Raw genomic sequence first — 21,478 nt, forward strand, 5'->3', positions numbered from 1 at the left:
CATGCTGCAAATGGGTTGATAGGGACAATGTCGCAACCTGTGGGGGAGGGGAGTGAAGCCCTCAGTCCCCTCTAATACAGTAGAAGAGCTACTAAATCCATTTTGCTTGGAGTGCTTAATTCTGATTATTAGCTTCAGATGCCCCATTTACATTCCAGACGCAATGGACAGGCCTTGTCTTATCGCCTCGTGCATAGAGGAAGGACAATCAGGATGGTGAAAGGGACTCTATTGGAGTGCCTAGCCTGGTTTGACTCTGGTGTGGCAAGTACAGCAATGGATTGGGGAACAAAAATAAAGGAGCACAGTAGAACCGCTCTATCAAGGACACTCTTGGGACTGATAAGTGCTGTCCTAGAGGTGTCCTGAGAAGAGAGGTCAAATTTAATGGAAACTACAACTTTGGGACTAAAACTAGTGTTAATAGATAGGTGTTTGCTGAGGTGCGTTCCACTCTAAAAAAGTCCTACTGCAATTGCTTGGAGGTAGGCCTAGGTTCCAATCTATCATCACAACCACCATCAAAAGTTTAAAAATCTTTGTCCAAGACATGAAGAAAATTAATATAAATGGTAGATTTGTCGAGGTTATTTCCAAGACTAGTCCATGAATATACAGCTTAAGGGTCCCACCCTGTGTGTTATGTCATTGGCAATGCCAAAAAATCTATTCATGCAAAAGGCCTAAAAACATGCTCAATTTGATAGGAAAGTGACTTAGGCGACAGTAATGCTATCTAGCGGTAGAGAGTGGAACTGAGAGTTTTGGACGAATATTTCAGTTCCATTTTCTGCCGCGAGACAGCGACACTGTCGCCTAAGCCAATTTCATACTGTGGGTCCTGTAATCGATTGGTTTTCAAGCATTTGGAAGGTAATCAGCATCAAACCAAGGGAATTTGATAGAGATAATGACTTGCTTTGGTTGTCAAAACAGGTTCAGCACAGCCACAAGCCATCTTCCCCCACAAACGACAGTCGATATGATTCTCTGATGGGATCAACGACGGTGGACCAGAGAGAGGATATCTTTCGATCTGCCAGGAGAATGATAATAATCCGAACGACGACTCGGTTGATATCTTGATTAAGTTTATTACTGATATGAGGAATAAAAACTAAAGTTCTAGGTTTCCATTTGTTTACATACCATCACCATAGAAACCATACATCCAAGGACTGTACATCCAAACACCAGCAACGTCAACAATTCAGGTTTCATATATGACAAGATTTTACCAGCAATTTTACAATTAGGCAAACCAAAGCCGCCATTTTGAAACAATGTCAAAATGCGCTTCTTCTATGACGATATTTTACCATCAAGGTTACGATTAAGCGACTCCAAGCCGCCATTTTATAAAGCTTATCGAACGAGGCTAATTTATAATAATCCAAGTTTACGATTTGGCAAAAAAGCAGTGGATTTATAACTCAGCTAAATATCAGTATTTATTTCATTGCATTCAAAATATTTATCCCGAAATGTCAGTAACATAGAGGAATTCTTTCGGACAAAACCACAATGAGGCCCCATGTTATCAGACGAAATAGTTTCACTTGCGTGAGATAAAACAGATGTTGTATGGGTTATTTTGTTCAAATGAAAGGTAATGAAACGAAAAATGTATGTCGTGTCCAGTTCTGTTTTGAATGATGCTAAATGTTGAAATAGATGTTTTATCTGTATGTTAACCCAACAATCAAATTGGTACGGCCTAATTTTAACAATCAAATTGGTGTGGCCTAATTACCGACTGTATGTTAACAGGCTTTAATCATCACTACATAACGAGGGACAAGAAACGGTTTGCTATTTTCATTACGGACAACTATTTGGGGAACAAAATTACTGCCAGGCTTTTCAGGGCTGTAACACTGAGAAAAACACCCAACATAAAATGCAGACAATGAATTACAGGTTACCGTAGTTGACAAGTGGATCATAAGTATACCATGCTACACTGACAGGAAGAATGGCCATTAGCCACATTTTTTGTTATTCAGGGCCGACAAGTGCACATTTCATTTCTGATAGACAATACCACCAATGAATATTCATAGGTTGGAGGGTCGAGACCTATCAATTAGACGAGTGCATGTTTTTAACTCTCAAGTACATATTTGGAGAGGTATTGAAAAAGTATTTGCTGTGGCAAGTCTACAGATATAAAGAAATTATTTGATGAACAAATTAATTTTGAATTTTGCTAATTGGGTGATAGGGGGTGTGTTTTGAGATTTTTCTGCCAGTTGGCTGAAAAGAGTGGAAATATCAATGTCTGTCCAATTTGTTGATTATCAAAAAATTTCCGTGGTCAACTACCAGTTTACTTTTCACCATTTACTAGCCTGACTGTCCGGAATATCATATCAAAATTTCAGATTGACAACCCCACGCAGTATTTGATGCGTCGCGGTCAAACATTGACAATTGAACTGCTAAAAGGCTTAAAAAATCAATGGTGGTCTTGCCTCTGATACAGAAATATGCCACAAGTGGTTGTGACATACCTTACATAACAAAAGAACATGCTCACTGGATTCTTTTCCGGAATGTATAGCACAGTATTCTTGTATACTGTGGATACAGTCTTTGCAAATCGGGTATGTTCCTGCAAAATACAGCAAGAAACGTTCTTCCAGAGATGCTACCCAAAAGAGGCCAATACTGCAAACTGAAAAAATCACGGGCATTTCAGTTTTTGCGGATTTTGAAAAACCCTCAAATAAAAATCGCAAAAATATTTTTCCGATTGGAAAAAGTGAAAGAAATTCCCTAAACTGCCAAAATGATAATCTTGAATAAATTACATTTTTTAAACAAATTTAAGGAGGCGGGGAAATTATAAACAAGTCAAAGGATCATCCCCGACCTCTGGCCATCTCAAAATGAAAAGCAGGACTTTGCAGGGTGTCCTGAATAAATCTTTGTATTTCTACATCCTGTCAAAGTTCGTTGACAACACATCAGTGAACGTGTAAGCTTGCAGTCTCAATCGCTAATAAATGGCCAATGAAATTTCCTTTTTATCATCAGTGGATGAACCTTCTAAAGCTGATGTGGCAAGATCTATGTACACAAGCACCCGAAGAGATGAAGATCAACAAGTCAGTTCCCTAATCAACAAAAGATCAATAATCAACAGAAAGTACTCAACCTGTGACTGAAACACTTCGGTATGCGACTGGCTTGACATCTCGTTAGCATATCGCATTCAGTAACTGAACCAGGAGTACCATTATACACACGCCCCACTTGAGTAGTTGGTCTGATTGATTCCCCAGTCGCGTAACAATTAACACCAAATGGTATCACTTCGTGAAGAGTACAGGTCTGGTATCCTTGGATCCCAGGCTGCACTTGTCATAAACCCAATGCATCTCTCTGCCAACCGGTGTAATCTTGGACCCAGCATTCACCAATAATCTTTGCATCAATTTCTCACATGCTAAAGTGAGGGCTTTCCAAAGATTACGGGTAAATATCTGCTCAAAGTTTTACACCTGTTGACTCAGAACTGCAATGGCGATTAGTGTTGTTTGCCAAGAAGATGATACTTTCACCCAAATTATTACAATTTTGCAGAAACTACAAGAAACCACTTCGTAGCATGTACCGTTCCCGATGGCAAACCCAACTGTTTCTTGTTAGCTTTTCCACATTCAGACCCCCTCTAAACTTTGGTGAATTATTACCACAATTGAATAGTCCTTCAGTTATTCCATAAAATTCATTGATCAGCACTGCTTCTCAAGGATATTGTGAATCGGCAAAAATTTATATCTCACAAAATTCTCCAGTTTACATTAATTTAGTTGTGAACTACTTGGTTACCATGGCGACATCAGTACACATAACAAACAATAGAATGGTGTAGTCATACAACGCCATCTTTCCACGCGATGTAAACACAGGGTGTCGTCTGCCCAATATTACAACAAAACAAAAATATTAACCTCCGGAGTACTATTACTGAAACTCATCAACAAAATCAGCTGCTTACATTGACAAAACCCTATAATAACCTTGACCTTTATCTCAACAGTCATGTGACTTAATAACACTCAATTTAAACATTTACAAAATCACAATTGTGCGATTCAAAGCAGGAATAGGCTATAGAAGAAGCAAGTTAATTTGGATCTGTCCTGTACTGTTGCATATTCCACCCCCCCCCCCCCCCCCCAATGATCACTCCATCTAAGCCATCAACACTAAAGTCTGCTTCTAAGGTTAGAGCTGGGCAACTGGCATTAGTGACAAACGCCACAATTAGCTCAAACAAACATTACCCCTTCAGTAAATTTCCTAAACAATCATAGAACTGGGACTTAACGCCAACGTTACCACCATCGTCGATTGAGCATCGGGATCGGGACTGCGCAGTGTGCCCAGCATAACTCATACCTCAACTTGTCCCTTTAAGAGTGCCCGCCCAAAGCCATCTTGAAACTGTCTTCCTTTCACTCATCTGTTGACCCTCAAGTTTCTCCCAAGAAGATCAGCATTTGTCTACAATGAAACATAAGAACACAAAGGCAAAAAATCGCCCATGGACCATGTGCTCACCTGGCTTTCTTCATGAAAATTTGATGTGTAGTGTTCCATGTAACATTCTACCCGACATTGAAATTTCGACCTTTGACCTCGGCGACCTTGAAGTGTTTCAAATCAGAAACCCGCACTACATATGAGTACCTCTCTAAAAATGATCATAGCATAAAAATAAGGTGCGATTCCAGCCATTGATTAACCAGCTAGAGAATCCTTTGTTTTCACATTTGGCCCCCTGTTGGCAGGACAAAGAATCAGATCGGATCCAAATTCAGTCTATAGTTCATAGTCGCCATGGTTACGAAACGTGATGTGCTAACAGACAACGATGGCAACGACTGACGAAAGGACGCTCCGTGATAGCAAGAGCTCGACCAGGCGACCTAAAAATCACTCATTTAAAACAGAATCACCCCAACCAATCGGCATCTTCCTTCGCGCGGACCTTCCCATTTTTCATGGTGTTCGGCGCAGAATGCGGAAATACTGATCAGCCAGGGTGAGATTTAACCGACTTGAACCGTTTTTTCACGACTTGCCAAGTTAACTACCCCACCTCAACAGGTCAGCTCAGATGCATGCTGACTTCATCATTTCTATTCATCATACAAAGTTTAACGTAAATTTGCAAGGAGCACACTAATATACCAGTGAAATAGGCGTCCACGTGATTACACGATTCTTACTTATCTAAGTGCCACCTGGTGGTCAAAACCTTAAGCAAATATATATATAATATATACATTAATTTCTGTACATATCTGTAGCAGCAACAAAGGTAACATACTAATTTTCCAATTCACACAAAGAAAAAACTTTTTCCAAAAGATCATGTCGACCACGCTTAAAGTGAATTTCACACGAGCATAAAACGCCCTTCACGGGCCTCAGGCAGTGTCAAAGGAATCAATGAATCAACAAGCCTTACGCAAGTTTCCGAATGGAACCCTATCGGCATTGCGACCCTGTTGTCCTGATGTACATCAGGGCATATCTGCGCCGGATTTTTAAATAGGAAACGACAAGGTACATTTTCACCATTCGAGTTAATGTTAAAAGTAGGCCTGATTCGCTGCTTGTGCGAAATTCCCTTTAACGATACCATTACATCTGTAATCACCAATATTTCATTTCATGCCAAAATTCATCTTCTTTCTGGCGATTTTCTAATGAAATTTCCCCCACAGTGACTCGACATCCAAGATTCTTCCACCAAGTTAAAGGGAGACCATAGGCAAGAGCTACGCGGGCGAGATTTGAAGTTTTCTTATGTCACCACTAGGTGTCTCTACCATCTCAAGGTACACTGGCACTATTCATGCCTGCTGGAGTACAGGTATCACAAAATGAAACGAGACCACCCACTGCAACTGTGCAATCACCATGCAACCCCTTGGGCTCCTGCCTTCAGTCCCGCCAAGGAAGCAACTTCATGATGAACACATAGATGTCCAAAATGTGTATTGGCCATTTCCACACCTGTTCATAAACGTTTGAAAATTTCGCATTCAAATTTAGAGACAGCAGAATTATCAAAGTTTTTTATTATTCTTGAATTATCCCGTAATGTATGGTGAATCGAACCTTCTCTCTGGAAGAAAACAGCCATCCACTTGATGGAGAATCATGGGTCGTGACAGTATCAGAATGCAGTCTCGAGACTAGTCACAGAATTCTCAAATGAAATAGGATTTCTCACGTCTTCAGTTGAATACAGAAAACTTTCGACGTCATGAACCTAATGGGGTGTAGGGAATTGGTTTTGGTCTAGCACATGTTCTGTATGAACTACACTGCATTCAAAATCATAATATATTCCCCAGCATTTTCACACACAAAAAAATACTTCAAAGTTTCACGAGAGCAAGTTGGACAGACTTTACTGCCACTTTGTAAATGGTGATGTCAGTCCTTCTACTCCACAATATCACGCTGGAGTACTTCCTAGTACACCACCATTGAAGGGTTGAAAACACACAGAACACAAGCCAAATTTTGTGAAGAAAAAAAAGTTGTTGACACAAGCAGATAGACAGTGTCTCCACCTGGCATAAGAATTGTACATTGACAGTGTATTTGAAGGGCTTAAATAGTACTTACGAAAGGTGGCAGCACTGTACATCTCGCCTTGTTGACAATTTTTTTTTCTTCCAAAATTGGACTTGTGAATTTGTTGCCAATGAAAAGCTCCCATAATAGGGTGTTTTTTTTCTTCCAAAATGTCAACATGCACGTTTGAAGAAGTAAATAATTTCAAAAAACCTGAATTAAAGACTTCTTACCAGTAGCACATCAAAACTAGTCATTTTCAGAACAACAAAATCTAAATCATCTTTAATAATTACCCTTATTCTTTAAAAAGATTTCACACTAAAATCTCCAGCCCGCTCGGGCACTTGACCGGGCCACTGCTATACACAAGAAATCATTAAAATGACTTGTCTTCTCTACATCAACTCATCAAATAGCATATGTTGTGCTGCGGCAAACACAAAATCACCATACTGAAATAAAACACCACATTTTACACTTAACGAGTTTTGACAAGAACTCCTACGTGTCACATTTCCAACTCCCTATTTCATAGAGGGAGCTTCAGACATCACCGTCTGCCCGGGTTGAAAACTCTTGGTTTCAGTTTGCAACAAAGCTATGATTTACCTCAGTACTGTTAACAGAAAACTTTTCCGAACATTTCATTTTTGCGATGTCACCGACAAATGTGAACAGAAAAAGCACTAAAATTTCAAATGTCATGAAATAAAGCTAAATTTTATCTATCGCCAATGAGAAAGAGTAGTCACCCAGTGTTCTCCACAAGGCCATTTGTCCCACCCTTCCTTGGCAGTTCTCCATCTTACGTTGGAAGAGCCACCCTACGTTGCTCTAAAACATGTAAACGGCTTCTATAAGGTCACCCTACCTTGTGCTGCACACTGGCAAAAAAGTTCTTGAATATCAAGGGTGCCAACCGTGGGAAAACCACATGGAGAACCCAGGACTCACCAACTGTCAGTGTCGTGACAAGTTCACGGTTTACACCACTGATGCAAGCAAGTCAACTGGAACAGCTCCCAGGCGGGGAACGACTTGCCCCAAGGTCACAGTAGAGATCGTCATTATCACCGCCCTACTATAATCAAATTGCAAGTTCGGCCACACTACGGCACAAAACAAGGAGGTATCACTTCACTTCACCAAACGACATCACAACCAAGTGTGACCACATACCTCGCCATCTATGCGCGTTTCAGACACCATCAAAAACATTCCCAAATACCGCTGTAGGACTTAAAACTTTTTGGTGCTTACCTCCCCCCCAGATTCACCAATGATGCCCTCGAAGCCTCAATTATCATTTCTTTAATAACAGATCCACATCCCAAAAAAATTTTCTCATCATAGTCATTTTGTATCTAGAATGTCGCCAAACTTCTAACAGAAGTACTGTGGCGCTACTGAAAGAGGGGAGACAACCTTGGTTGTTACTGAACAATGGTTTTGTGGATGGAAAATCTGTCATCTTAAAGAAATGACGAGCGAGGTCTTACTGAAATAATAACCGTGGTCTCACTGATAATCAGTCTTGGATACAAATCGTAGAAGGCCGAGAGTTGTCTGCCATAACATCTATCATTCAAAGTTTCCACACATTCAAACAAATATAAACGCAAAAATTAAGGTGGTACGATGGTTTGTGTCAAATTCAATCCTGATCTGATCTCATTTGGACCAAATTAGACCCAGCATTCACATAATCAGAACGAAACTGTTGTCTACAGGGGCACAACGGAGCGTTATGAAGTGTCGACACCTAGCAGCACAGGGCTAAACCAATAAGCAAACTAGCATGTGTTAATGGTCAATGTTAGTTGCATATGACCAGGTCTAGGCCATCGGAATAGTCTAATGCTGTACGGCACATGGGGACCAGGTTAGTGACGATTCTACGACGTTCGGTATGGACCTTGTAGTCGGAGATACTGAAAAAGAAATGGCAACAAATCAGAAATTTGTTGAAATTGACCAAACATGTTTACTAAACAAGCATCGACTGACGTCACTGACCACTGACATAAGGAGATAAACCAACCAAACGGCAGCATCTCTCTTCTTGAAAGTGAGACGTCTCCACTGGTGCTGACAAGTTGACCATAAGGAAGAAGACAGACTCCCCAAGAAGTTGCTGAACTGGTGCCCTGGACAAGTTCGTGACGAGAGGAGGAGGGATAGGACGCATGTCAGATGGCTTTATGCATAAGGTGAGAAGCTGGTCTTGGTGAAGACTTGATGGAAGCTACCAGTGGGAAAAGACAGTGGTAAAGGTCCCTCACACTGTTGATGGCTTAAACTACCTTGTTGCACTTATGCAAGTAAGTACTTGTCTGTGTCAGATGGGGAAAATCCAGAATCGGAATTCCATCTTACCTGTATCACAATAGATGGTCCGCCCGAGACGATTTCCACAGGTATCTGATTAAGTGGGCAGTTTTCAATGCTCATGATGGCGAGCGCCCCACAGATGGCCAGCTCAAATGGTAGCGTTTGTAACCTAGGGTTGTCATTTATGTACAGGTACTCGAGATGACTTAGTCGCCCTGAAAACACAAACAAGAAAACAATGTATGAACAATTTGCATCGAATGCTTGTCCATTTCACTTTTTCACTTGTTATCCAGTAAGAACCAAGAACAGGCGAGGACAAAAGGGCAACACTTTGAGAGAAGCATGCCTTGCAGATGCAGAAAAGTTGGTCTAATCTTTCCTCCCAATGACCGGGCAGACGACAATTTAAGGACGATGACAGCACAGTTGTTATCACGGTCTTTGGTATGATGGCGAGCTTACCTATGTCTTCTGGTATTGATGTGAGGTCGTTTTCTCCAGCACCCAAATATTGTAGATTAGATAATGAACTGAAAGTGACAAGAAGAATATCATTAAAATATGGTCACAAAATGGAGGTGGGCCAAATATTTGCATCTGTTATCTATTTCATAAAGTACAGAATATCACCAGCTGACTGAGTTGACTATTACTTTTGGCAGATTTGTATTGAAATTTGAAAAGTCTCATTGTAAGTTGTTCAGTAAAGTGTTGGGCAGTTAAGAGAATTAGACTCCCGTGCCATCTTTGCCCCATTTCAGCTCAAATTACTTCTCAATTCGACAGTCGTATCCGCATACTTACCCGATATTCCTTGGCAGGCTAGTCAAACAGTTCGACTGCACAACCAGTTTCGTCAGCTCCATCAGGCCGCCAATCTCGGCCGGCAAACTCTCCAGCTTATTCTCCTCTAAATCGAGCACTTTGAGTTTCTTGAGACTTCCGATGCTCGCTGGAATGCGTTTGAGCGCATTGTTGCTGAGGATGAGGACCTCGAGGGCTTGAAGGTTCTTGATGTCCTCCGGGATCTTGGTGAGCTGGTTGGTACCTAAGTTCAGCTCGACCATGTGCTCCCACGTACCGATGTCTACAAACAAACGATCGGCAAATAAGTATGTTTGAATATGCAGGGACTGGGTAACTAGTGGCGAGAGTTGGATACAATCCACAGTCACTATCAGTTCTTCACTCTCGTGTTCGGCCGTGCCACTAGATTTAGTGGAACACTTGAGGTTCAGCTAAAACTTCATGGGTTCCCCTAACTTGGTGGTGAAATAGGGGCATCTAAACCTAACTGACCAAACTTGGCAGCTCTCTATGATAATAGTGCACGGTTAGCATAGCAGAGCATTGAACAAGTGGGCTTCGGTCTTGTCACAAGTACGTTGCATGACGTTGTTCTACTGACGCACTTCAAGTAGTCACAACATCCTGCCTGGCTGAGGTCAGAGGGTATGGTTACCAGTAGGTTGGTACAGTGTCGTCCATGTCATTATTGGTAGATTTGCAACCCTGTCACAGCAAAGTCCCGGGCTTTCTGAGCAGCTGTGTCAGGATCCAACGACAAGAAACATGCCGACATCGCCATGCGCTAACACGCTTTCTAACAACCAGGCCCAGAGGATGTGGCCTCACCTCCCCACAGATGATGTAAAGCTACTTACCTAGGGGTAGGGATGTTAGCTGGTTCTCTTTCATATTCAACTTGGTCAGAATTGATGCGCGTGAAAAGATACCGAATGGTATCTTGTTTATCTGATTGTGCTCCATGTTTATTGACTGAAAGCAGACGACACAAATGAAGAGCAGACGACAAAAATGATGAACAGACGACTGAAGAAAATCATCAACTGGTCTAACCAAGACTTCTTATGGTCATGTTTGCTTCATGCTACATAGGCTAAAGTCTCTGACTACCTTTGTTTCTCGCTAAGTTGACGTCTTGTCCTTCCTCTGGAGTGCCCACCAGACACAAGCAATCTCTGTTTCATGTCACAATCTAAGGACGAGACTATAGGTATCTTTCAGCAGAAATGTAGCTCTCAAAGTGCCTTGCCAGTTCTCATCATCCAATACAACCTCCATTCTCACTTCAGTAAACTATTTCATATTTTATTTGTTTTAGAAAACTCATGACAAACTGAAAGACATTTTCGGTACTTACATGAACTGAACAGAATTGTGACGGTCCTCCTACAGGATATGAGGTGAAGTTATTTCTGGATAATGTGATGCTCGTCAGGGTGGTCAAACTAGACAACAAACCCTCCTGCAATCGAAAAGGTCAAACTAGATAACTCAGCACAAAGTAGCTCGTCCATGTAATGTGTCCGCGACAAGATCAATTGCATTCATGCCAGACGCTATTGTAAGCTTTGTAACTTTGTGCATTTGAACGGTTTAAATCGTCTCTATGACAGAGTAAGATTGTTGCTTACCGGTAACTGTGAAATGTTGTTGCCTTCTATGTTAAACTCATCCATATTCACACAGTTCCCTAAAGACTTTGGCACGGACGATAACCGGTTATATCTAGAAAGATAAGACATATCAACATTAAATACGTTGAACCCATCTTTTCTTGCACTTTGTCAGAGAAATTCTCCACAAACAGTCTCTGCCATTCTATACCTTTGCAATAAAACTTCATTATTGCCCCCTTATGCACAGGTTCGGATTAGGACTTTGAAATTCTTGTGGATTAAGACTTGATTCATCGATTTGAAAATGTTCTTCAATTCAATGAGGTGGAAGTCATTAGATGACTGTAGTTCAGTTTCAAAGATGAGTCGAAGTCATGAAGTTCATTTTTCAACCTCACTATTTCTGTTTCTAACCCTGCTGCGTAAATGCTTGATCAGCAGTTTTACCTCGGAGCTCCATATCTGAGCTCTTTGAATCTGAGATTCATGACAAATACTTTGACGCTGATCATGCTCACCTTAAGCCTAATCTTGACAATTGTTTAAGGTTTCCTATAGAGTCTGGGATATCTATTATTTCATTATGTTGCAAGTCCAAGAAATTCATGTTCACACAGTTACCGATTTCTGAAACAAAACAGATAACATTATGCTAATGGCAAGTTTAAAACAACTACAGATTAACACAGATGAAATTCAAATTTACAAGTTCAAATTTCAAATTTCAAATTTCCAAGTTCAGACGTGATATACTTGTGTATGCTGTGGTCCTCAAACTTACAGATGCTTTGAAATCAATGGGTGATATGAATAAAGACTAGCGAATGCTTTTACTTCAATTTTGTACAGAAAGGCCTAGTGTAAATGTACGTGGAGTTTTAGAAAAAAGCATTTGCTCGTCTTTATTCATATCACCCATTGTCACAGAAATTTGGAAGCTACAATCTTGGAAACTTTGGACTGTAGCTTTTTATAGCTCCAACTTCAAAGATAAGGAGACCAGACGTGTTTGAAATCTTAACAGAACTTAGAGAATTGATTCCTACCTTCTGGCAGATGTTCCAATTGATTGTGAGAGACGTCAAATGTTAGTAAATTGACGAGCTGCCCGATGCCGGTGGGCAGCTCCTTTATCTTGTTATCTCTTAAACTTAACATTGTTAAACCCTGAAAAAGACGCAGATTCACATAAATATAAAGCGGAACCAGCAAGTATTTGGTGAGGTAAATTCTTCCCAGACTCTTTGGAGAACAGAGCAGAGGCCTTGCGATCCTTCAGCACAGATATCCAGCATCGATAGACCTGGTCAAGGTATTTCAGCACACATATTGACCAGCTGCTTGCGGGACAGGTTTGCCTATTTTTCACCCAGTCACTGTCATTTGTCAATTCAAAAGGCGTTCCCAACAGCGGGCTTGCAAAATACTTACAGTTAAATTAGCAATTCCTTCCCCTACTTCTCGGATGCGGTTGAACCGCAAAAATAACGTGGTTAAGGATGTAAGCTTATACACAACCTCCGGTACCTGTAAGAGAAGATAGCAATCATGAGTTTCTTCATCAAATGGTAGCTTCTGACACAACATATTTTAGGCAACATCACTTTGTCTTCCACCGAATAAATTTTGAGAATTTTTGGTCACAGCAGGTTTTGCTTTTCACTTTCAAGAGTCAGAGAAGCCTCATGAAAGGATTCCATGCACGGAGAGCAAGGCCCGTAACTTCTTCAAACCTACCCAGCTTCATTCAGAGCTACAAACCCTGTCTATACATTCCAGAGAAATTCTACAGAACACGTTCGCTTTTCATACCGTTCAATGTTCGTACAGGCCTAGAAAAGGTCCACGCCTTGCTGCACCACCTACAGGGTCAAAAGTCTGCTTCCTCACTTGTGACCCGTCACAGCAAAACCAGGCGCATGTCGCACAGAAGATGAGCCTAAATGACACCAGGAGATAATCGTGGGGTACTTACTTCATTGTTAAGCTTGTTGTGCCGAAGATCAAGCACTTTTAGGTGTTTCAGATTAGCCAGGGAGTCGGGCAAACTCGTCAGTGAGTTTTCACTAAGCGCTAGTTTCAACAGGTTGGTAAGATTTCCGATCTCAGGCGGCAGCATTAAAATTCGATTGCCATATAAGTATAATTCTGTAAGCTGCGTACACTGGAATGAAAAGTTTAAGAGGCGGTTTAGCAATGATACATGGGCTTGAGATAGACCACTTGCCAGGTTGACAATCAATCACCTCTTTCCAGGTGAGTGCCTCTTCCCATGGATCAACTGAACTTCGTCGAGTTATGAGTTATGGGGTCAGGCTGTGTTGGCTCAACATCATGTCCAACACGATGTCTAACTTCAAACCCCCAAAAGAAGGAGAAATAATGGGAATTTAAGAATTATTTTTCCCAAAACCAGGCTGCTTGAATTATAATCAGTCACTTGTGACAATAACCCACATAAACAATGTCTTCAGGCAGGATCAGTTTCATGAGGTCAGAGGGAGCAAAATGGTTCATAGGATATACGTTATGAGTAATCCCCATTCATGACAATTGAACAACAATGACAGGGGGGTTGATGTAAGAAATGAATTAGGCCTATTACTGTTAAGCTGCTCAAAACACTTCATAATGGCCATCATAATAGCTACTATAGGCAATTTAGATTATGTCATTAGTCTTGGCTGACAGATTACAGGCCTTGATTTTTTTGGCAGAATTGTCAGATAGGGATGAATCGAGCCCCTTTTTGGGGTTTAAAATGGTATACTTACATCTCTAAGAGAACCAGGAAGAATAGATATCTGCTTTTTACTAAGATCTAACCTTGTGGCACCTTCCTCTTTGCATTTCTGGAATTCTTTGTCGACATTCTGTAAAGAGGATGAGACAATGTTGTCAATGTGAGAAGGCAACAGAAATCGAAGGACAACAAATATTGAGTTGAGAGCTGAGCGCGAACCAGGATATTGGGTGATATGAATAAAGGCTAGCAAATGCTTTTACTTCAATTTTGTACAGAAAGGCCAAGTGTAAATGTACATGGAGTTTTAGATAAAAGCATTTACTAGTCTTTATTCATATCACCCATCATCTGCTCTATAAACAATATTGGGCGATTGTAATGAAAGTAGGAGGAAACTGGAGACCCCGGAGGAACCTTACACTGTCGAAGGGCGTCACCATCTCTATCACATGAGTGGACCTTAATTATGACATCACAAATCAATTAAAGTTAGTCACATGTCATTATCATGCCAAAAGTATCAAAAATTTGTGACCCGTCACAGCAAAACCAGACGCTTGTCGCACAGAAGATAAGCCTAAATGACACCAGGAGATAATGGGAGAAATTGATGTGCTCATATTTCACAAAAGGCAGACAACAGAGAAATGAACAAACAGTCCGTCTCAACCTGCCAAGCTCAGAGCGACATGCGCCTGATTTTGCTGTGACGGGTCACATTTTGGCAGCACGTGTATGATTGGGACAATTAGCTTACAAAGGACAGACACTAAACAGATGAAATCAGTCAGACAGCGTACCACTGGTAAACCTGGTATATAAGTCCAAGAGTCTTTTCGCTGCATGGACACGCAGCAAGTACAATGCACGGCACCCATGTCACACATAAGAATTTCATTAGAACCTCTCTATCTAGGACACCCTCCGCACTGACAAGTGCTGTCCGTCCTAGAGAGGTGTCCTGAAAAGCGAGGTCAAATTGAATGGAAACAACCAGTTTGGGACCAAAACTAGTGTCCTTTATTGAGAGGTGTCTGCTAAGGGAGGTTCCACAAATAACGCAAATGGTGGCCGATTCACATTCGCGACAGAGAGATACTTCTTCAACTTGTGACTGTGAGTTTGATGTTGAGTGTGGCTGAGGACTGAATATTCTCAGTATATCCTGCTTGATCTAAATCCTCAATATGTAATGCCTTATGCATATTAGATTATAATGATCATGAAAATCCTGGTGTAAGTCAATGGTATAAATCCTTCCGAAGAACTAATTTGTAAGTAAAACCAGTAAACAAATCAGCTTTGGGAAGCTCACTGTAAAGATGCACGTCAAGACCGACAGAAGTCACAAATTGCACTGCCATCGAAAATCAAGGAAGAACTTCCCATGCTACATAAAACGTCAGCGCAATTACCCACAATTCCATTGCAGATTCGTACATACTTCAATCAGACCTAACACGATTTCTCATTTTGCCACAGGTGAAAAAATCAATGCATAAATTACCATGTAACATTTGTAGTTTGAGGCTATTCGGATGATATTTTCAAACGAATATATTTATCCAATATGGACTGGTTTATATCAAGAGCAATGTCACCACAGTGATAACATATTTAGAACTGCCAATTTACTCCATGGACAACAGTTATTAGTCAAGTCCTATCTGTTAGCATTGTTTCTTTATGTTATAGCAATGTATCATTAGCACAAATCACGCTAACGGCTGCATAATCAAATATTACTTAATCAATCTTCGCTTCCTGGGGCACCCAGGTTAGCATTACTAAATATGCCTTTCGGAGGTAGGAACATAATTACTGACTATGCATATCCATGCTTGCTTGATTTCAAAGCCATGTCTTCGCAAGTGGAAAACCATGGTGGTTTTTGCACCTGAACCTGGAGGGGGGGGGGGCAGAAACTCATATACTCACCAAATCTGCTTTGACTGAGCGGGCCCGGCCCGGCCCGACTGGTTTGGGTTTGTGCCCCGGATGCCTCACCATGACTACTTTTGGTTTGGCTATGCCGTGTGCATCCCCCACATTCAACGACGCTGTGCTGGCTTTCTTTTCGGGCTGAAAAGTAGGATTTGAACATTTTTTATTTGGGAAGAATTTAACGAAATATCAACAATAACCACTAACATAACAAGTAGTGAAATACAACAGCACTCGATCAATTTTATCGAAACAGTTTGTCAGCTCGACGAGCCGTTTCACTGCTTTCCTAATAATGCCAAGGAAGGCCAAGCAAGATGAAAGCACACGAGGGGCGTATTATTAAAATTCCTCAAAACATCAAAGACGACATTTACTTTCCAAGGATGCAAACATGAACTGGTCATCATCAAAAAACGACCTTGCTTGAGTTTCGTTGCAGTAGGAGAACGGAGTCACTGAGAAAGACCACCCATATAAACTCACATCAGTAACTACCCTTTGAAAGAATAATTTACTGACTCGCACGTGAACTATGAAATCAGCCGCAATAATGATGAAAAGACTTGTAACAGGACAACTGCACTGGTGTGAGCCAGTTTGTTTACAAAATTGGTGATCGAGCCTCTTCCTGAATCTTAGTTATTCACACACAAATTTTTTCTAGTTGGGGACAACCAAAACGTTTGCTGTGGAAAAGTGATCAAGAATCACTGTTTTCCAACCTCTAACCTCCATTTTGTCGTGTTCCAAGGTTTCTGGTCACGTTTGACAAACTCTAAAAAGACCCCCTTATTATTTTTGGGGAGAATCAGAACGAGAGCATTGTCAGGTATGGCACCCAAAGAAAGCTACAATGTATGCTCAGATTGATTTCGTCACGTGCATCTTGAACTTGAGTTCTGACAATGACTAGTGTAATTCTCACACTCAAAAAACAGAACATTGACCTGTGATAGGCCTTCAGAATCAGACAGTGAATCACACAACCAGACAAACGAACGTGTCATTGTCGAAAAAATGTTTCAAATGTCACCTGCTGTTTTTTTCCAAATGTCACCACTACATGTTCCCCTAGGAGCACATAATCTGGTTTCCAACAGGATTTGTTTTCAGAGTACGTTGGGGGAGAGGGCACACACATTTTAAAATAATTTTTTTGACTAAACGTTTTGATCTTTTTTAGTGTTCTCCAGCTAATTTTCATCACAATAATTTTGAATAATGTCAACTAGAATCATATTAGGTCTAACTCTAAATGCATAATCTAATCTGCATGCCCAACACATTCCTAGGTGTGAAAATGAAAATAAAAGTTATGCTCAAAAAGTTTTACTAGGGTACGTATCGGTACCCTAAAACTGTTTTGAGGGTCCGTAAAATGTACACAAATGTACCCACTAGCCGACCCTGATCATGCACACATGTATCATGAACAGCGAGCGACACTATGACACGTTTCTGACCGACATTTTGACAGATAGGTCTACTACTGTGCACACATCTCACTGATAGTGAGTAAAGTCCACCAAAACTATTGTGCCAATCACAAGACCAGTCAATTATCAAAAACACTAGAAATGAATGTGTCATTTTGATGGACGGCCTCCTAACACTGAATTGATTTGAAGGAAGATTACCCTATGATAGTGAAACTGATTCGAAGTAAGGTTACACTATGATAATGGAACAGAATGGAAGGAAGGTTACCCTGCCGATTTTCCGGCGATGGTCGCTGTTCAAAGTCTTCTCATCAGCAAACCTAAAGATTTTTCAGACATTTTTTACCATGAAACTACTGATTTAGAAAAAGGTCTTATCTCCGGGTGCTGTGTTCAAAAATGGTTTCAGCCACTGATGAGCTATTTCCAACTTAGTTTGACAATAGAAATTTTTGACGATATGATACATGTACACATATTCACAATCACAATTCACATCAGGGTCCAGTTGTCAGGAAGCTTTGTAAGCTCAAAACTTCATGCCGACATGTACATCATTGCACATAACAACACGTCAACTAACATGCTTTCTGACAACCGGGCCACGGACTGTTTACCTTTGGTACTCCTGACGAATCCTTCGGCGACGTAGCATTTAGCGATAAAGTCTCGGCCGCGACCGTTATACCAGGTACTTCTATTCCGCTACTCGGACTCGTACTCAGACATGCTGCGCCCTCTATCTCAGGTGAACCGGGTGAACTAGAACTCGTCCCTCCGCCCCCAGAGCTCTGGTAGGCATGTCCGCTAGAGGGTACTGGCGCGGGGCCTTCCCCTTGATAGTTTGCTAATCTTTCCGCCGTAGATGAATAAGACGGGGAATCCTTCCCAGACGGCTTTCCAGCCTGTCCCGTCTTTTTCGTTTTATCCATAATTGTCTCACGTTTTCGTTACCACACAAAGGGCATACACGGCCCAAGAATAACTCGATGATCAGTGTTTTTCTCTGCATAAAATGGTCACAACATTTTATCAGAATTGTCGTTCCAATGTTTTGGGAATTCCAGTCGGCACCTTCAAGTTAATAAATCCTGAAAAAATAGAATTGAGATGTCAGGACGGTGAAAACGAGAGCTGAAACAAAATAATATTAAAGCAGATTGAAATGTAACATCACGAGCCATATCATTGCTACATCCTGTATATTATCACCATCTATTAAGTCATGACGTTATTTCCAATAAACATTTTGGCAACAATACGCACAACGTCCCAATGTTGGGTGATCAAATGTCATCCGACGTTAGTTTATTAAGTCCTGGTTTCACTTTCAGACTTAACCCCTAGGGCCCATGCCTGTCCTCTAATTTTGGGAGTGCTGCCACACATGTATGTCACAACACCAGTAAACTGAAGGCCCTGAACTCAAGAGGTTGCGACCACTCTTTCGATCAAGGGTTATTCTAACATTTCATGTAATGCACAATTACCCAAATCAACCCAACAAGCACTATAAAACCCTTCCAATAAACTGAACCGAATGTCTGGATATACATGGAAACTGGGGCATATCAGGGTTATCAAGGATCAAGCTTTTTAAAAAAAGATATTCCATGAATGCCAGGGACTGCACCTAGACAGTACTTCAGACATCCATAATTGATTCAAGGACTTATTTCTAGACGGTCCAATTACCAGGAAACACTTTCACTTTCTAGAAATTGCCGTGTTTATTGTGGTTGAACTACATATACAAAGCCACCCTGGACAATCGTCACCTCATTTTGTGAGTGTATTCCCTGTTTCCAGGTTCACTGGTAGGATATCCTGGAAGTGATATCCCTTCTTGTAGTATTAAATGTTGCTAACACACAAAAAGCCGAAAATTAGGCATCAAAATCACCATTAGTGGATGGCTGGAAAGACTTGATCACTGTACCATTGTGGTCATTCCTAGCATTCAATAGGTGTTTTCGACAGAGACAAATCAGACTCAGTCAGAGCCTAAAAAATATACTACGCACACTCAGAACATGTCAGTGGGCCTAACCCGACTATGGACTATGTGACCCTTTGCCCCAGGTGAAACGCACGACTGGTCAGCGCCCAAACAAACTTCTTCGAAAAGGTCAATTCGGCTGCTTGCAGTGCAAGCGCAGTATTGGCCGACTGGGGACAGGGGTGCAGACCAGATTGGCTAGCACCAGGGCAGTATCTAATGCAACTACCACCACGGCAGCTTTCAATGCATAAGCAGCTGGCACTAGTGGCAGTAAAAAATTCTCAGTTTCACAGCAAAATAAATTACAGTGGAACCTCCTTTAATGGACACCTCTCTATGAAGGACAACCTCTCTAGGAAGGACATTGGATTTTGCTTCAACCAATGGGTTGTTTCCATTCAATTTGACCTCTCTAATCAAGACACCTCTCTATTAAGGACAGCACTCGTCAGTCCCAAAAGGGTGTCCTTTTAGAGAGGTTCTACCGTTTCTAATCAAGACAGACCGAGGAAGGATGATCATCCGTTATGAGGTCTGATTTCCAAGACTTACCCTTCCTTACGCATGCCAGTTGTAAGACTTGAAGGTGACTTCACTGTATCAGCCAATGAACCTGGCCTGCAAAACAGAACAAGACTAAGTGGTGGTGTTTTTTGAAACTCTTTCTCTCAATCTGAACATGAAAATGAAATTATGTTGACTCTCCTAGTGTAACAGTTCCCCCCCCCCCCCCCTCCTCCCATTAACAATCAGCTTCATTTCTCGCAAAATACAAATTACAATTTTTTTTCAAATACTGTGCAGTGACAGTGTGGGGAAGTCATCCTGCACAGCCAAAAAACTCATGTACAGGGAAGTGATGAAGACTGAAGTAGGTCAAATCCATCACTCGTTCCATGACACTGACCAAATAAAACATTCCCAGAAAAGGAACAGGAAGTAATAGGCAAAGTTGATTGTTTACAATCCAGTATATATAGTTCACCCAGGGTTGGAAGCTCAATCCAGGGACTTTTCTTGTGACAATAGCAGGTCTCGATGTTTTTCTCCAAAAAAGATTAAGGGCACAGCAATTTTTGGTTTGCTGTAAAGAGGATACTTAAGCTCCCAAGTGCATCAACACATGTTCTAAGTTTTTGAATCTTAGGTCTGCCGGTCTGCCATCAGAAACGATCACACGTCGATGAAGGCTGATGCGGGGAACCTGTACTGAGTGTACAAATCTTAGGCCTACGGTACCACTGTCCACTCTCACGATATTTACTTGTAGACTGTACTGTACAAGATCGAGAAGCTATAGGCCTACACTACACACAGTACAAAATTTAATCGGCCTAGCCATATCATATACGGTCCACTCTCATATAAATTAGAGGCATGGTAGGCTGCAAGTCATACTAACTGTACTGTACTGCAGATAGCCGGGTAGCCCCATACATACAGTGCACACACATGATACAATACATACATGGTGTAGTGGAAATGTACTGCATGACTGTGATCTACTTCTTGTGTCTTCCTATTTCTTCAAAGTCCCTTGCAATTTTCAAGGTTTTGGGACACAAGTTTTTGTTACCAATAATCTTCTACAATTCAAGAGGTGGGTGTCTACCATCAGGTAATCACCTAGAAATGTTACTTTCGGCCTAAGTGGTATTTTTTCAAGATAGAAGGCATGTGATCATGCTTTACTGAGATAATAGGTGGTTCAAGTCTGTGTCAAAACGAGGCTATGACATACAATGTACTCAATACACATCGCCCAGTACATCACGAGGCCAAAACACAACTGCACACCTCGAACTTCGTCGCTTGCATTCTCAAAACTGCACTATGCACCTCCAAAACGTCTGGTATCACAAGATTCCTTGAAATCTCTTCTTTATTTACAAACGTAGGAATATCCACAAAATATACGGAATGTGCAAATATCCAGCTGTATTCTAATGCTTCCTAACTACGATTTTCTGTACTGAAG

At 41.2% G+C, this 21,478-nt stretch overlaps 1 protein-coding gene across 4 annotated transcripts; it reads right to left on the bottom strand.

Annotated features, from left to right (window-relative positions):
* Positions 1–1,074: 1,074 nt before the first annotated feature.
* LOC135491976 (leucine-rich repeat protein SHOC-2-like) lies at positions 1,075–21,478 on the bottom strand. Of its 4 annotated transcripts, none has more exons than XM_064777980.1 (16): positions 21,298–21,478; positions 20,053–20,118; positions 18,116–18,589; positions 16,051–16,194; positions 14,141–14,239; positions 13,342–13,530; positions 12,798–12,893; positions 12,413–12,533; positions 11,885–11,993; positions 11,382–11,475; positions 11,108–11,212; positions 10,608–10,722; positions 9,748–10,030; positions 9,406–9,473; positions 8,986–9,155; positions 1,075–8,540 (listed from the first exon to the last, which is right to left on the bottom strand). In XM_064777980.1, exons 3-16 carry the CDS (start codon positions 18,428–18,430, stop codon positions 8,505–8,507), a joined length of 1,944 nt encoding a protein of 647 aa, XP_064634050.1. In that variant the 5' UTR covers positions 18,431–18,589; positions 20,053–20,118; positions 21,298–21,478; the 3' UTR covers positions 1,075–8,504. The 4 variants fall into 4 exon arrangements, with proteins under 4 accessions (XP_064634050.1, XP_064634051.1, XP_064634052.1 ...); XM_064777981.1 differs by having other exon boundaries at positions 21,242–21,478; XM_064777982.1 differs by lacking the exon at positions 21,298–21,478 and adding an exon at positions 21,127–21,213.

The sequence above is a fragment of the Lineus longissimus genome, chromosome 8, assembly GCF_910592395.1.
Source record: "Lineus longissimus chromosome 8, tnLinLong1.2, whole genome shotgun sequence".
Lineage (NCBI taxonomy): Eukaryota > Metazoa > Nemertea > Pilidiophora > Heteronemertea > Lineidae > Lineus > Lineus longissimus.

Coding starts and splice junctions, on each gene's coding strand:
- LOC135491976 (XM_064777980.1), bottom strand. CDS start 18,430: ATGGATAAAACGAAAAAGACGGGACAGGCTGGAAAGCCGTCTGGGAAG. Junction 12,894..13,341: donor ACAACAAGCTTAACAATGAA/GTAAGTACCCCA, acceptor CTTCTCTTACAG/GTACCGGAGGTTGTGTATAA. Junction 10,031..10,607: donor GCTAACATCCCTACCCCTAG/GTAAGTAGCTTT, acceptor GTTTGTTTGTAG/ACATCGGTACGTGGGAGCAC.